This window comes from Hyperolius riggenbachi, chromosome 5, assembly GCF_040937935.1.
Source record: "Hyperolius riggenbachi isolate aHypRig1 chromosome 5, aHypRig1.pri, whole genome shotgun sequence".
Lineage (NCBI taxonomy): Eukaryota > Metazoa > Chordata > Amphibia > Anura > Hyperoliidae > Hyperolius > Hyperolius riggenbachi.
Window position 1 is genome coordinate 250683520 of NC_090650.1, and position 17842 is coordinate 250701361.

General features: G+C 43.2%; 1 protein-coding gene across 1 annotated transcript in view; it reads right to left on the bottom strand.

The window, feature by feature from the left end:
- PHLPP1 (PH domain and leucine rich repeat protein phosphatase 1) overlaps positions 1-17842 on the bottom strand; it is a 232367-nt gene that overhangs the window by 116670 nt on the left and 97855 nt on the right. Inside the window, exon 2 of the mRNA XM_068236762.1 lies at positions 2731-2927. Coding sequence (XP_068092863.1) covers positions 2731-2927 — 197 coding nt within the window. The remainder of the gene's footprint in view (positions 1-2730; positions 2928-17842) is intronic.

Sequence of the window (17842 nt, forward strand, 5' to 3'; positions counted from 1 at the left end):
TTTTTTGTCTGGTTCCTTCCATTCTTGAGCTATGAGCTCCATAATGGAATCATGAATGGAAAAAGAAGGACCTAAAGGTTCTAACAGTTCTTCATATAATTAGTCTTCTACCGACGAGTCTTTAGGAACCTCAGGTAACATGCCCAATGCACCTTTAATGAAATGCAATAATTCATCCGTTTGCACAGGTAATAATGTAAACTTCCCTTTCCTTTTTCTAGGAATATCCTCCTCCTGGGCAGATGTACCCACCCCAGCCTCTTCCCCGTCAGAGGAAGTCTCTGTGTCAAGTTTTGGCGGATCCTGCCCCCCCCAATAACTGGTGAACCCGATTCAACAGGAGGATTAGGACTAGGTACATTCTGAGTTAATTTTCTTTTAAATTATTAAAAGTCTCCATCTCTTCCTGAAACATAATCATTCTTTTTAAAGAGGATTCCCTTTCCCCATCAACCACGCTCTTAGTACAACCATGACAAAGGAGCTTTAAATAATTAGGGGAAAGACTTTTTGCAAATGCCACAGGACCCTTTTTCTACGTTCTGATGCTGGAATCCTTTTAGAATCCTGTAAAAACACATAATAAATACAAGACCGATCATTATGCAAAACATAAGCAAATATATAAATCAACAAACAATCAAACAGCAAAATAATACGACCTGCTTCACTGAAGTTGTTGCTGAGCTGTCCCAGCCCTGAGAGGACTCTGCTGCGCTCTCCATGGCTGCTTAGGGACAGAGTGCTGGCGAGACTGAAAGTTAAACAGCCTCCAGCCAGCCTCCAGGTGCGCCCAATCTGCTCCAGTGCACTTCCGGTCCACGCTGGCCACCTTCGTCCCACCTGGCGGAAGTGTGCGCCTCCAAAAGCCGCACCAGCTGCAACCGTGGCTAACCAAAAGGTTCCCCCTGCAGCACGGCAAACCCTCGGCCAATCAGTGTCTCCGGACTTAGCTGGAAGTTGCGGATGCCCGACAACTTCCGGCAGAAGAAGGCACACTCCATGTGGGACGCCGAGCACACACTATACGATTATTTCAGAAGCCGATAGCTGCGCCATTGGGTCCCCACATAACCACCCACATGGCCCCCCGCGAGAGGACCCGACAGACTGGCCACCCCGGGACCCCTCGAACCAGGATCCACCTCGCAGACATCCCCCGGACGGCGGTAAGCCAGCCTGCCTACTCACCCTCAGCTCACTGATGGAGCTGGACCATACTGCCTCCTATTCCGAGAGGGACAGGAAAAGCACTGAAGTCTGCATGGTGTGACGTGCTTTTAAAGCCTTACTGCATTTCCTGTCCCTTTCAGGAAGGGGAAGTAATCTCCAGCCCCCATCATGTGGGACTAATGGAAAAACGGTATTATGTTGCTCAGATCTAACGCCATATGGGGAGGCACCTGTCCACTAGCATGCAAATTCACTGCTTTCATCTATTTGTGAAAAAAGGCCCAACTGTCCTAATCATATGTGGGTTAGATAATCTGTACTCCCCTTTGGAAAGAGAACATGATGTGGGGGATTGCTGAGACAATGACATCCAAAAAGGTACGTCCAAGTCTGTTGCCCAGGGGTTTTTAACTGTAGCATTGACACTGGCTGCTGGTGCATAAAGAAAATTATAAATAGACATAAAATGATGGGGCTTAATTTCTCCAATGCATCTCCATCGCAAACAGTTTTTACCTAAGTTGTGAGACGCTGAAACACACACACACACACACACACACACACACACACACACACACACACACACACACACACACACACACACACACACACACACACACACACAAAAAAGCACAGAGCTTTTAGGCTGCTTTCACAGTAGGACGTTGCGTTTTAGGGGACGTTATGGTCGCATAACGTGCCCCTAACGCAACGCCTTGTGCTCTCTAATGTGGACGTCAGAGTGAGCAGCGTTGTGCAGCTCACTCTGGCGTCCGTGATGCGTACTCTTGGACGCATGTGGCATCACGTGGTCCCGCCCGGCCAATCGCCGCAGTGAGCGGCCGCTCAAGGAAGTAAACACTGCACGTCACTGAGTGCAGTGAATATTAATTAGCCATGTGCCTGGCCGCTCTCCGCTCCTCCCCAACATTACTGAGCATGTGCAAGCAGTCTAACGCGGCTCTGCCGCTTATAAAGTACTGCATGCAGTACGTTGTCTAATGGCGCAATGTTACTAAGTAACGCAACGTGGGCACTGAACAGCCCATTGATTTTTCATTGCTGTGCGGTGGGGTGCGTTACAGGCTGCTCTAACGTGCGCCTGTAACGTCCCACTGTGAAACCAGCCTTAGGCATTTACAACGATTGTAAAAGCTAAAATAATGGTATTTACAAATCTTAAACTTTTTTCTTATTTCTGGGGAGCACATGGGTAGGGAAAAAAATAAACAGATGGCCAGAGTTTTCTATGAAACATTCTGAACTCTCTAGCAATCCACAGACCAGGACCTTAGTCATCTAACACTTCATTTAAAGCACCTGGAGAACAAGGAGCCTCAACCCTAATGTCACTCACCATAACTCAAACTCTTCAGAAATAGAACTCACATAAAAAGTCAAAAGGCTATCAGTTATAACAACCAGCTTCTTTTTCCAGTACTGAACAGACAAAATAAAAAGGCAATATGGCCAGACAGAGCCCTTCATACTAATGCATCAGGCAGTGGGCCAAACCTCAAAGTGTAGTAGTTGAATTCAGGGAGCTATAAAACATACCTTCCCTCCTATCAAAGGAAGAACGTGCATTTTTCCAGTCTGGCTTTCTTTTACCGATGAAACAATTAGACAAGTTCCACACAGGATAACCTGCCGTCTGGTCCATCTGTTCACAGGTAACTGCATCTTCCCCTTTCGAACATTGTATGTCCCTGACAACTGAGTCCGATCTGAGGTCCCGTTTCCACTTGGCTTTCCTGCAAAGAAATACAAAACATGATCAAAAATGTCCTTATTAACATACGCAACCATTCCATTTAAAGACCGGTGTGCATTTTGTGCAATTTTAACATGAGGTCTAGACAGTTTCTTTAAAGATTTGATAAGAATGAGGAGTGGCTTAAAACTTACTTTATGTGTATTCAATAAATGACAACATTGGCCAGCACCATCAATAAGCTATTCCCATTGGTCAGCAGTCACCATTTTTGCTCACGTAAAGCTGTCCTAGAATAAATAGGCATCCGACAGCTCTTCCTGTGAGTGATAAAACTGTGCCCTGGGACTCATGTGGTAAGAAAGCTTATTGCCCACAGTAACCAGTTTCATATCTTGTTTCATTCGAAAATTAGCATTGAAATCAGAATAAACCTTTTCACACACAGGAAACAGACCAGTGCTCAGCTTCATCATCAAAGATTAAAAACAGAATTAGAAAAATCTGCATTATCAACTGATACACTGTACATGCATTCATCCTAACCTGTATTTGTCAGACCACAAGACCTAGGTTTAGAGGACAAAAAATAGGGAAAGAAAAACTATACTAAACCTGGTAAACCTGCCCCCATGGTACAGGGACTACTTGGGCAGCTTCCCCCTCCCTAAAGCCTTTAAGCTACACTGCCCTAGAACACTCACCAACAATCTTCAATGCCCCCCCCCCGCTACACAAATCCTTACTGTCCCCCCCAGCTAAAACTGATCTCCACTACCCCTTCTGCAACCCACTTTTGTGAGTATATCTGCCACTTATACAGTTGCCGTTATCCATTGTCTTATGATACTGCACCAGATTGGGCTCCCGGTCTCCTCCCGTCCTTTTCTCTACCAGCTCTAATAAAATGAATGGTTGTACAGAAAAATGCAAAAAATATGTTGCGTTTTTAATCATGCAAGTCGATTGGGAATGGCGGATTTTTCTGACCAATTTTTGATGCAATTTCAGTGTGTGGGATTGGTTGTTAGTTTCTAGATTTTTCAAAATGTTTTCCCCATAACTGGAGAAAAATACGTACGTATATGCGTGATGCATTGTTTACACTGAAATTATTTATACTTTTTTTTTTTTAACCACAAAGTAGGCTTTCTTTGGGTGATACATTTTCCGAATAATTATTTAAGTCTAACTACAGTTTAATGGGAATAAGAAAAAAATTGAATAAATGCATTATTTCTCAGTTTTCGGCCATTATATTTTTAAAATAAAACATTTTACTGTGAATAAAACCCACACATTTTATTTGAACATTTGTCCCGGTTATTGCAACATTTCAAATATTTCTCTAGTACAATGTATGGGGCCACTATTTTATTTGGAAATAAAGGTGCACTATTTCAGTTTTACATCCATCATTAATTACAAGCACATAATTTAAAAAACTATGTAGGTGTAATTTTACTATTTGGCCACAAGATGTCCTCGCGCATTACATTCCTGTGTGTACTATTAGTACGCTAACAGGAAGTAATACATGGACATGTTCCTTTATTCTTTACAATGACCGTAGTTATCTCATTGATGCTGGTGATCATTGACATGGGGACTTAGATCAATGAATGGAAACTGCGATCTTATTCATTAATCTCCCCTCTAATGACCAGCTTCGAGAACGCATGCGGGAGCGAACAGGAGTGTGCGGCTGCAACAGACGCGTATCTAAACCCCTGCAAGCTGTAGTGATGTTTTGCAGGGACGTAGGTACTCGTCTCATGGGAGGGCAAATGGTTAAGTTTCCTAGTTTCAGCATCAGCAACACTATACAGTATATCTATATATTGAATATTGAATGTAGCCAAGCCTTCCCAGTAAAGTGTAGCCAAGGTTGCTTGTCCGTCACATCACAGCTCAAAGCAATGGGTCCTGTGTGACTCAGCCCTAAGAAATTTATGTATGCTACTTTACACTTCATGAAACTGATCTGAATAGCTAAATAAATAAAGTGCAGCATTTAAAGTGCTGCATTGTACCACAACCCCCCCCCCAAAAAAAAAATCATCACAGAATATATGCAGTCTCATGCTATCCAAGTACAAAGTTAATGTACACATAAAAGATAAGATGTTGGATGAACACTGGAGTATAGGAAACAGTGGTGTATGCAATAAACTGCGGTAAGCAGAAAATGTGAGTAATGTTTTACCGCACAATGAAGAGAGCATTGTATTAAGCAGAATTATGTGCGTTAAAAGTCTTACCGCACAATAAGTAAAGCTGAACGCATTTTATTGCAAACACCCCATTATGGCATTTTCACATAGGTCACATACTGTGTTATTACAATGTTCCAGGACAGATTCAGCAGTTTAAAACGGAATAAACATCCTATCTTAACTGCCAAGTATCCAACTTGCTGATACTGGTAGAAATAAATATTCAGGTGTTGCTGTATACCTATATACAAGGAAACAACCCATACCAATTATTCTCTTTTAGCCATAGACCCTAAACAAGCATGCAGATCAGATGTTTCTGACTGAAGTCAGGTTTAATCTAGTCGGACTTTTGCAAGCTTATCTCAGGTGTGTGATCCAGATATTACTGCAGCCAAAGAGATTAGCAAAACTGCTGGGCAACTGGCAGGATTTTAAAGGAAATAAATGTCAGTCTCCATATCCCTCTTAAGGTGTCCTGTAAGTCAAATAAATTGATTTATACAGCATGAATGAAAAATTTACGATTAGCAGTAGAGACCCTACACGATAGGTGGGTTGGATTTTATTTCTAGGCAACTGCTACTGTTTCCTATCAAGGTCAATCAGGGGGAAATTTTATGTGATATATCCACCTGAAAAAGAAATCTGAATCTGGATTGCAAGAAAAATAAAAAGAAACAGGGTACTGATAATAGCACGATACATTTATGGTGGTCATTAATGATGCACTCCCCCAGACGACCGATTTGATCGTTATGATACGTTGGGGGCCACTAATGGGAGAAAAACCACTAACCAATCCGATTGATGGAATTGATCTGAAAAATGGATTGATTCTATTAGTGTGATTGCACCGGTTATCAATATTCCTTCAGTTAGTGGGCATAATAAATTCAGAATATTAATATTGTTAATAACCATCTTTAGGGCTGGTTCACTAACACACAAAAAATAAAAAATACTGTTTTCCAGACTGTAGAGAATTGCATAAATGACTAGATGTTCCCACATTATCCATTTTACAGGACAATTACCTGGAAGGACGAATTGTAGATGCTGTCCTTACAATTATAACGGATACAAAAAACAAATGAAAAGTAGTGAGATTTGTCCGTTTTAGTTGTGAACCTTGCCTAAAGGAAAATTAATGTGTTACGGTAATAATTTCAAAGATGCTAGATTTGGAAAAGGATACAGTTCTTTTCTGGCCACAATCCAGGCAAAACCTGCAGACCCATCGCAGCGTACAAGCAGTGCACCTGTACAGGTCAGAACACAGTAATGTGAACTTCACTGGTGAGAGTATGATGGGCCAACTGCCCACAGATAAGCAACAGCCAAGAGACACTCATCTGCAGGCAATTATGCTTTACTTTTGCTATGCCTACTCGCCAACCTACTCAAAATTATTCAGCTGCACTGACCTTAATATTTAATGCATTGCCTAGAATGACTTAACGGTAAATGGTAGGGAGAGAATTGCCTTAACAAGGGACATCACACAGAACAGTACTTCATCTCAGTATTGTGTAAAGACTCTGAATACTTGCACAAATGCAATAGTTCCGGTTTTTTTGTTTTTGTTTTTTTTAACAAGAAAATTGCAGTCTTTTTTACTTTTATCTGCACAGTATCTATTTAAGCTTAATAAGGGAAGGTTTTTAGTTGCTGTAAATTATAAGGGGTCAGCCAATTTCACCAGACACTAAAGCTATGAATACATGGGTCAATTACAGCCTGATCTTTCAAGCTGAATTGATCCTCTCCAACTGGAAAAGTACGGGATAGTGGTCAACTCTTATGCTGGGCATACACTGCTCGATTTTGCCGCTCGATTACGTGCCAGATCGTTTTCCGCGCTTGATTCTGCAGGTGATTCTTTATCTTCCTTTCGTTTTTCTTATCTTTTCCCATTGTCCTCCATGCATCCAGCGCGAAAACCATTGGGCGGGAGATCGGACATGTCGGAAATTATCGAGCCATCTAAATGGCTCAGAAAAGAGCCGTATATTCCCAGCATTACACCACACTGATGATCTATCTCGAGGGAGTTGTAATTCTCCCTCCTCCATGAAAATGTGACTATAGCAAGTCTATTTAAATCTGACTGGGTATGAGCAAATCACTGTGAGGGCTGGAACCCACTAGAGTGCTTTTTTGAGCTTTTAGGGAGTGCTTTAACCTGTTAAGGACCATAGGCTTACAGCCCCCCTAGTGACCAGGCTATCTTTTACTAAATTAGGACTCTGCAGCTTTAAGTGCTCAATGCAGAGCCGTACAAGTCAGCACACAAGTGACCCCCCACCTTTTCTGCCCACCAACAGAGATTTCTGTTGGTGGGCTCTGATCCCTGCCAGCATGTTTGTTTATTAGATATTTTGTTTTATTTTTATTTCACATTTTTTCCCCCCCTCTCTCCACCAGCCAATCACAGCGATCAGCTGTCATAGGCATTAGCTTAAGAGAGCCTATCGCTCCTGTACCTCCCCAGGGGACAGCCGAGTGACACGGCTGCCCCCAGTACAGCACTGCCATAGATCGCAGCACTGTACAATGTAAATAGATGGAGAAACGGTCTAACAGTCTCCTAGCAGCGATTGCCACTGGGAGACTGATGACGGAGCTGAGCTCAATCATTTAAGCGGGGATGAGCGCACATGATCCCCAGCAAAATACACCCCCAGGACTTCACACCAATTGGCATTGAGCAGTCCTTGGGGAGCCTCTGCGTTCAAGCCAATTGGCGTGGAGCGGTCGGCAAGAGGTTAAATCGCTAGTGAATTCCCTAAACGCTTTACCAATGTAAATAAATGTAACAAATTCCACAGTAGGGATTGCGATGAGCAAAAATAGCAATTATAGGACATGCAGCATTTTGGGAGTGTTTGTGCTTCAATGTAAAGTGCATAAGCGCTTGCAAATCGCTTATGAATCGCTACACATAGCGATTTGTGTGGAATTTTAAATTACTGCAAACTATAAAAAAATAATAATTTGAAAGGACCAAATCAGAATTAAAATTGCTAATTGCAAATCACTATCACAATCGCTGGCAAAAAGCTTGCATTTTGCTTTTTAAAATCGCTACAAAAATCGCCGGAAAACGCTCATGAAATCGCTTACAAAACCCTAATTAAAAACAAAAGCTATTGCAATAGCGCTTTGCGATTTGAGAAGGATATGAACTGTTGCAAAAACTACATTTTTCAACAAAAAAATTTAAAATATTATTTTGTTAAATGCTTATAAAAACTTGCACCTGGGTACAAGCCTGATAATAGCAATAACTGCTGTATACTGTAAGTTACTAGCTTCACGTAACATGGGGGACAATGCATGTATTAAAAAAACTCACCAGGTGGCTGACTCCCTGCCTCACAGCTTTGGACTCTCAGCCCCCCCCCCCCCCCCCCAAATTCCTCTGGATGCATATCTCCCATATAATCATAGAGGTACTGACCTGTGGGGTCCTTGCTGTGATGCCGAGACAGCTATGGTTACACCTTTTACAGCCTCTTTATGCACTATGTGACGTGCAAAATATTACTTACTCATACTACAACATATCCCCTCGCCTGTAATGGTTAAAACTTTATGTTTGGGTGCTATCAACTGCCTCCTGTAATACCTGCCCGGCGGGTCGTCCCTGGTTTCACAACTGCGACCACCACCACATATTCTCCCTTCTGGATACCATCAATGTGCCAAATGCACCTTGTCAATGTATGTTCAGGGCGTGAGGTATAGGTATGTAGATATCCATGCCCATTTCTGTGCGGGGTCAGCTCTCTCTTCCTTAGACATCTGCACAGAAATCGGCCAGGAAGATATAATCTCATATACTGTGTATACAACTAATTATTCTGGGTATTATATACTGATCTGCCTTAGTCATCTAGTCTGTCTGTAGACTACAAATAAGACGCACACTAATGTTATGTAGCCTTGGCTACGACCTATTAACCCCCTCCCCTCACCCCCTTCCCTACCAATAACCCCCCCCCCCCCCATCCTTTTTTCCCCAGCTTCTACAACACAAGTCGCACCCCCAGAATAACAACTTGGTGTAGCTGGGTAGCGGACCTCTGTCTTGGCCACTACCGCCCCCTCTCAGTTCTTTTAGTTACTGATCCAGTCCTATTTTGGGACTGAAGGCTCTCTAGAATACAGTTACGTTTAGGGATTTAAAACATCCGGATGTTCGTGCTTGCTAAAGGATGTAGGGTGGGAGTCTGTTGGGATGTATTGTTGTACGTTAAATGTACTATGCTCTGTCTCTTCTTCTTTCTCCTGTCTGCCCCCTGTCTGCCCCTCCCCCCGCCTTACGCAGATAGAAACACTAGATGTTGCTACCTATTCTATACTCACCTATTCATACATTTTACATGAATGTCTACAATCAAACTACTATCTTGGAATGTACGGGGTCTAGGTTCTAAAAAAAAAAGAACACTGGTAGCTAACTTTCTTAAACACTCACCCCACATATGTTTCTTACAAGAAACACACCTTACAGGAGGAAAGATTCTAGCGCTTAAAAAGCCTTGGGTGGCACATGCATATCACGCCACATACTCCTCCTACTCCAGAGGAGTCTCAATACTTCTTAGCAAAACTTTGCCTTTTCAGTTACACAAAATCAAACTTGACCCTGGCGGTAGGTATATAATCTTAAATGCCACTGTTGATCAGGAACAATGAACCTCCTTAGCGCTAACCCCGAGCTGAGCTCGGGGTAAGCCGCCGCGGAGGATATCTCAGCCCCTGGTTGCGCGATTCCTGTGCTGTAAATTGCTGTACGCGCAGCTAGCACTTTGCTAGCTGCGCGTCCAGCTCGATCGCCGCCGCTCTGCGGCGATCGTCCGCACGCAGCGGCGGAAGAGGGCCCTACCCCCCGCCAGAGCCCTGCGCAGCCCGGACCAATCAGTCCCGGGCAGCGCAAAGGGCTGGATCGGATGGGTCTGACGTCCATGACGTCATTCCGATCGTAGCCATGGCGACAGCAGAAGCCAAACAGGAGATCGCGTTCTATACGCAATCTCCTGTTTACTTTTGTTGCCGGCGGCGATCGGACTAGAGAGACACATGCGCCCTCTAGTGGTGTTTTATGTAGCTACCACTCAGGTAGTTACATGAAACAAAAAAAAACAAAAAAATTTAAAAAAAGTGCAATGCAGCCTCCTTGGTGGAAAAATTGAACCGCCAAGGAGGTTAACAATGGTAAATGTTTATCTACCACCTCCTGCAGATATCTCTATTCTTGATAAAATAATTACTATCACGGCACAAATGCCATCACAAAAACTCATATGTGGCGACCTTAATCTCATACATGATCCCCTCATAGACAGAGTCAAGCCCTCTAGTAAAGATACATTAATACTGAAACAATGGCTGGATGCATACAACCTATCAGATGTCTGGAGATGGCAGCACTCTACTACTAAAGCCTATTCCTGTCATTCGGCCTCCCATGGCACTCTTTCAAGGATTGATCTAGCTCTTGCCTCAAACGAAATGCTCCCTCTAGTTAAAGCGTCTTACTTTTTGCCCAGAGGTATCTCTGACCATGCACCTCTAGAAATAATATTCCAAGGGGGTACAAAACGAGGGGACAAAGTATGGAGATTATCTCCACACTGGATAGCCGACCCTACGATAGATGACATCATTAAAAGACAAGACAGTATTGGGATGAAAATAATGGATCTACTTCCCCTCAAATGGTATGGGACGCTAACAAGGCTGTACTGAGAGGGAATTACGCTGGAGCCATAAAAATCGCTAGAGAGCAGGTGTATGCTTCAATACAATGGAGGGGGGGGGGGGGGGGGGGGGGGGGGAAATCGCTTCAGATCTGGAGGCGGAGTTTATTAACACCAAAGATACTAATACCTATAAGAAATGGCAAACGGCATTGCAAAATCTAGAACTTTACAGAATAGATGCTACCAAAAAGAGCCTACTTGACCTAAGACAAAAAATATTTGAACACGGAGATAGAGCTGGGAAAATGCTGGCCTGGCTCTCTAAAGATTTCCGAAACACGACTATAATTTCGCAAATATCTTCTGATTCCCACAATAATATTACTGACCCAGAAGAAATTAACAATGCTTTTCTCCAGTTTTATTCTAAACTACACTCTAGCCGCCTTCAAAAATCTGTTGCGGCCTTAGATAACTATCTGGAAGCAATACAACTCCCTACACTGTCCGTAGAGGATGCTGAGGAGCTCGAAGCTCCAGTCGCCCTCGATGAAGTAATAGATGCCATAGCCAGTATGCAGACAGGCAAAACTCCAGGTCTGGACAGATTCCCCGTAGAATTTTATAAGCAATATTCTAAACTAATAGCCCCCAAATTAAAAACTACTCTCCAACAATCTTTTGATAGGAATTCCCTGCCCCCCTCTATGGCAGAAGCCCTAATAATAGTAATTCACAAAAACGGGGAAAGATCTCAACAAATGCTCCTCCTACAGACCAATCTCCCTCTTAAACACGGACGCGAAGATACTAGCCAAAATTTTAGCCAATAGACTAAATACGTACTGTACATCCTTAAGTTGATACACCATGACCAATCAGGCTTTATGCCTGGTAAGGGCACAGATATTAACATTCGTAGGCTGCTGACCAATATTGTCGCCTCTCATTCTAACGCGGGCCAGAGGGTAATAGCGTCAGACGCTGAAAAAGTATTTGACTCAGTTGAATGGGACTATCTGTGGGCGGTGCTACGTAAATTCGGGTTTGGTAATAACTTTATCAAGTGGATCCAATTACTCTATAATTCTCCTAAAGCCAAAATTAAACCGGGGAACATAATCTCACAGTTTTTCTGTTTGCAGAGGGGTACCAGACCGGGCTGCCTCCTGTCGCCAGGCTTATTTGCATTGGCCATGGAGCCCACTGCAGCTAAAATCAGACAATGCAACCTGGTGCGGGGATTGCAGATCGGCAACCTACACGAAAAAAATCTCTCTCTATGCAGACGACGTACTTTATCTAAATGACCCCTTCTCCTCGCTGGATGCAGCTCTTCATCTATTTGAGGAATTTGGGGACATGTTAGGTATTAAAATTAATTAGGATAAATCACTATTGTTTCCTATGGATGCTAAGCCCAACTCACTACCTAGACTAAATTCTCCACTGTCAATAGTGAATTAATTCAAATACTTGGGAATCCAAGTGACCAGTGACCTTAACACTCGGGCTATGCCACGCAGGTGGAGATCTCAGCCCCTGGTGGGGCGATTTTCATTCTGTAAATTGCTGTGCGCGCAGCCAGCACTTTGCTAGCCGCGCGCACAGCTTGATCGCCGCCGCTCTGCGGCGATCGGCCGCACGCAGCGGCTGAAGAGGGCCCCCCCCCCCGCCAGAGCCCTGCGCTGCCCGGATCAATGAGTTCCGGGCAGCGCTATGGGCTGGATCGGGTGTGCCTGACGTCAGGACGTCGGCTGACGTCCATGACGTCATCCCGATCGTCGCCATGGCGACAGGAGAAGCCAAACAGGGGAACGCGTTATATACGCGTTCCCCTGTTTGCTATAGATGCCGGCGACGATCGGACTAGAGGGCCACATGCGCCCTCTAGTGGTGTTTCATGTAGCTACCACTCTGGTAGCTTTACATGAAACATTAAAAAAAAAATAAAAAAAAATTGGAATTCTGCAATTTTTGCAGAAAAAATTAACCGCCAAGGAGGTTAATATAGATCTGGTCATACGTCAACTTGAATCCAGGTGCGCAATCTGGAATAAACTTCCACTTTCGTTGATAGGTAGGATCAACCTACTCAAAATGATTTTCTTACCTAAGTTTACATACCTCTTTCGCCAATGTCCTGTCTGGCTCCCCCGCTGCTCTCTTTAAGAAAATTGATAAAAATCATTCTTACCTTTATTTGGGCAGGCAAACAACCCAGAATAGCGCTAGATGTACTACAGCTCCCTAAATCCAGGGGTGGATTAGCCCTACCACACCCTCAAAAATATTATTGGGCCTCCCTCCTCGTTACCATCAGATGGTGGTTCTCGCAAGAAGACACGAACCCAGCAGTGAATGTAGAGGTGGCAATCTTGGGCTCTTATGAACAGCTTACAAACTTACCATACAGGGGCCCTAAAGCCAACCCTCAAACCACGCTTGCCATGACGACCACATGAAAAGGCTTGGAAAACAGCTAGAGCTTCCTTCATAGTTCCAGGCACTATCTCTCCTTTCACGCCTCTGTGGGGCAACCCTTTCCTTCAACACTTCACCACAATTCCTGATCCAATCTTATGGGCAAGGTACAGAATAAAAAATATCTCTCACATACAACATGAAAAATCCATCCATACCTTTAACACGCTCAAGAACCAATGTGATCTCCCAAACAAACACTTGTTCAGATACTTACAGCTTCACCATGCTTATAGGTCACAGTTTGGCTCCCAACCACCCGACTTGCAAACAGATAAGTTGGAAGCACTTCTATTGACTAAAAATCTCCCTAAAACCCTCTCTGCCATCTATTCTGTATTGCTAAATTCCAATAACCCTAGATTAGAAAAATGCTATCGTAAAATGGAAGGCAGATATCCCCTCCCTTAGTGATAAGGAATGGGATACAATACTAGAAGAGTTCCCTTCAACAGTGATATCAGCAAATGATCACCTTATCCAAACAAAATTCCTCCACAGGATATATATCACCCCTACACGACTGAATAGAATGAATTCCACTCACTCGGATAGATGCTGGAGAGGTGTTGTACACAGAGGGGACTTTATCCACATATTCTGGTCCTGTCCGACAATTATTCCTTTCTGGGAAAACATACTCTCAATTATTAACACTATAAGAGACAGCCTTCCCCTTGGATATAGGCCTATTGCTCCTTGGCAAACTGGAAACGGTTAACATCTCGAAACACAAACAACTATTGCTCAAAATACTGTGCTTTCAGGCAAGGAAAGAGATTTTAAAATTCTGGAAAAAGGCCTCTGTCCCAACTGTAGGCACTTGGGCCAAATCAATTAACGCTGCCCTGCCATATATAAAACTACTTACTTAAACAGGAAAAGCCTCCCAAAAATTTAATAAAGTCTGGGGTATCTGGGAGAATAGGATCCTAGACCCTACCAATGACAAATTCATCCCTATTATTGGTTGAATCATACTGAATTAGATGGCGGCGTGGTGGGCGGTGGGCTGGGAGTGGGCGGACAAGCTTTTTCTTCATTTCCTTCTTCTCTCCTCTTCCTCTCCCTATGGGCCAAACATCTGCGGAATATCCTAAATCAAGGCCCTCTCTTCACTTTCTTTCTCAGTGCGAATTGGTCCCTCCGTTTGTTGATATTCATGATCACACTGTTCCACCAGGACTTTATTGTATATCCTCAATGCCTGATTATTTTATTGTACTATTACTCAAAGCATATATATACATGATATGTTGCTGTAACTTGTACTATGGAGGAGATTGTATCTGCACTGTCTGCTATTCTCTTCTAGTTGTGTAAACTTTAACAAGACCAATAAAAATTAACTGTTAAAAAAACAAAACAAAACAAAACTTAGCTGTCTTACTCCAATATCAGGTCTTTTTAACTATCCTAATTTTTCTAAAGCAAAGCACGGTCTACTGTTCTTCTGTACACCAACAACGCACAATCCAATCATTTGTTCATCTGCAGCGAGACCAACAAAATCACAGTACAAAGGGTGTTGTTTTTGACTAGCAAACTTACTCAAGCATACTCGAACAAGCTATTCAAGAGTTCAATACTACTTGTCCAAATGGATTAGTCAAGTTAGCAAAAGAGCCCAGGACTCTGCAAAGGGGTCTCCTATCTGGTGTGCTTCACTACCCTGAGATTGAATAAGAACAAGCCATTTCAAAATAAAAGCACATAAGGTGGAGGTCATTGTCTCAGATGGCCTCTAATACACAGTTCACATATGCAGCAGCAGAAGCACTGAGAGTTGCTGCAGAAGTAAAAGAGAAAAGGAAAAATTGGCTTTACAATTTCCCATGACCTCAAAATATGATGGTCACAAGTTATTACCATTTCCTTTTTTTAGGCTAGGTCAACACTGGAGCTGGATTGCAAACCGTGTGTTGCAGTGGACAATGGAAAATCCGCTCAGGTGGTCCGTAGAGGTCCTTGTGGAGACTGGCATGGATGCATTACCACCGTAATATTCTAAGTGAAATGCATCTGCTCATCTGGAAAAATGGTGCAGGTAGGTACGTTGCATTTTTGGCCACATTGAAACCAACTGATCAATTGCAAATGGGTGCAACTGCCCTGCGGCATGAGAGCCCACCACAGTACAATCGCACCATTTCCTCTTGCACATTACGCTGCAGCAGATGGTGGTGACTGAGTAATATGCATAGCTCCACCACATGAACAGTGACCTGCTTCCTGCTGAACAGGTAGTACATCACTGATTTTTGCCTGATTGGCCATGCACAATCTAAATAGATTGTTGCAGTGCCATTGCCTCCAATGTAACTGCTGTGTGGTACCGCTCAGCAACTCACTGCAGAGTCTGTGGCGCCAGAAGCCCTTTCACCACATGTCGCACCGAGGGTAGTGTGGCCAGTCTCAAAGACTATTAACCACCGAAATGGGGGAGCATACCGCGACACGAAGCACTGTGTGTGAAAGAGGCCTAATACTGCATTTGCTTACCATTTGCTGTGTATTTGCTCTAAAATATTTTGTAATTGTTTTTGGTAATTAGAAAGTTGAAGTGTGTAACATTTAAATCATAATACACAAATTGTCACGCATACTTGATACATTAAACCCCCACAGTATTACAGTATTTTCCAGTTGGGTTCAAATAGCTCCAGACAGCACACTTGTCCGTGTCCCTTACGAAATTCTGTTTTGAGTTTGACAGGCTTGAACAGCACAATGCAAAAGCTTCCGATCAAATTACAGCCATGAGAGAAGAAGAGACATGAAAACTGCAATGTGTAAACTGGATTTTAAGCAGAGTGGTACAATTTTGTTCATTTAAAGTAAATATACAGAGTTACTGCGGCTTAAAAGGAATTCATAGACGTGTACTGATGCAAGAGGAAAATGTGCAGTGTGCCTGCTGATTCTAGATTAGAGTCACAGCATGTACAAAACTGTTCCTTTATGCACAGAAATTGCATTAAAAGCCAACAGATTTAAACAGGTCTATAGCAGTATCAGATTACTGTATCACTCTTCTACAGTTAAGCAAAATTTTAAAAATGGTGACAAACTTGCTTTGAGGTTTGTGTTTGTTTTCCATCCATGCAGACCTAGTTACATGCACGAGGAAAGGGTGTGATCAAATTAGCAGCTATGAAGCATGGCACATGTTTAGAACTGTAAACAGAGTTCCACCCAGATTTACAAGCATATGAAGGTGGTTCTGTATCGAGACAGGCTGTGAGATATGGTACTGAACCGGAGCTGCTATTATATCTTCCCACATGCACATCTACTTCATGGATGCAATAAATGTACAAAAACACACCTGTGTAGTCAGAGAACTTTAAACTGGACTAATATTGAATGTACACAGGTCACTATGTTGCCACTGCTGAGAAGCAAATGACATGTCCGTGAGGGCAAACATGCCCTAAATAATAGTCTCATTGAATGGCAAAGCCCAATTTGTGCACCATACAAGCCATGTTCTGTGTATTTGCCAGTGTGCTTGACTAAAGTATACGAGTACACAGTGGCCTTTTTTCCTTCAATATCTGATTTTCAGCTTGATTCTGCTAGCTTTCTAATGCTATGCAAATTGTTCTGTTCCATCGTGGCAGCACTGCAGCAGAGAAGATAAAGAGAATACTGCTTATGCTGTGTATTGGCATGTTCTGCTACTGAAACCTGCAGGTTAGGAAATACTGTTGTATTAAACTGCTGGGCATGATTGGTCAGATCTGTGCTCTTCACTGTGCAGTCTAGAGAAAAAAAATGAACTGAAAGCTGAATTCTGCAGAATGGGGTAGCAGGGTGGGCGCATGGACAAATCTGAATGCTTTTATTTATCTCTGTCACAACAATGTAATCAGTTTCCTTCATCACTTTCAGTGGCTCTGGTGAGGTAAAAGTCAGTGGGTGGACTTGGTCAGTGGGTATGCCATGTTAGTGGAAAGGTAAGTGCATCCCACAGTTTCTCATCTAAACGCTGTTCTGCAAGCATGAAATTTTAAAGCATGTGTGTGCATGCATGTGTTCGTATCTGGAGCCAAATAATCATACTGCTAGCGGACAGTTGACTCCATTTCCTGTAATGTGCAATGTGCTCACTTCAGTTTTCAGGTAACTTGTCATCTACACAAGTACAGGGAATGACAACCATTCCAGATTAAGGTTTTATGACATAAGGGCCCTTTAACAATTGATTTCTTTCTCCATAGCAGTGCATTGTGAAAAAGCTTCAGTTTTTCATCGTATAGTGTAAAAGAGGTCATAGGGAAACAGACACTGGAATGCACATCAGTTGTCCTTTCATGTACAACTGACAGCAACTGATACAGCGTAAAAGGACCCCACGTGTTGCACTGACCATCACTGTCATGTTAAGCTACATACACACGGGGGAAAATTGTCCCCCGTAACATGCATACATGCGACCAGGGAGCGACAGCTGTCCACACGTCTCGCCAGAAAGGCAGAGACGCGGCGGAAGCGGTTTATGAATGGAGCATCCCCCGGCCGGATGCTCCATTCACTCACGT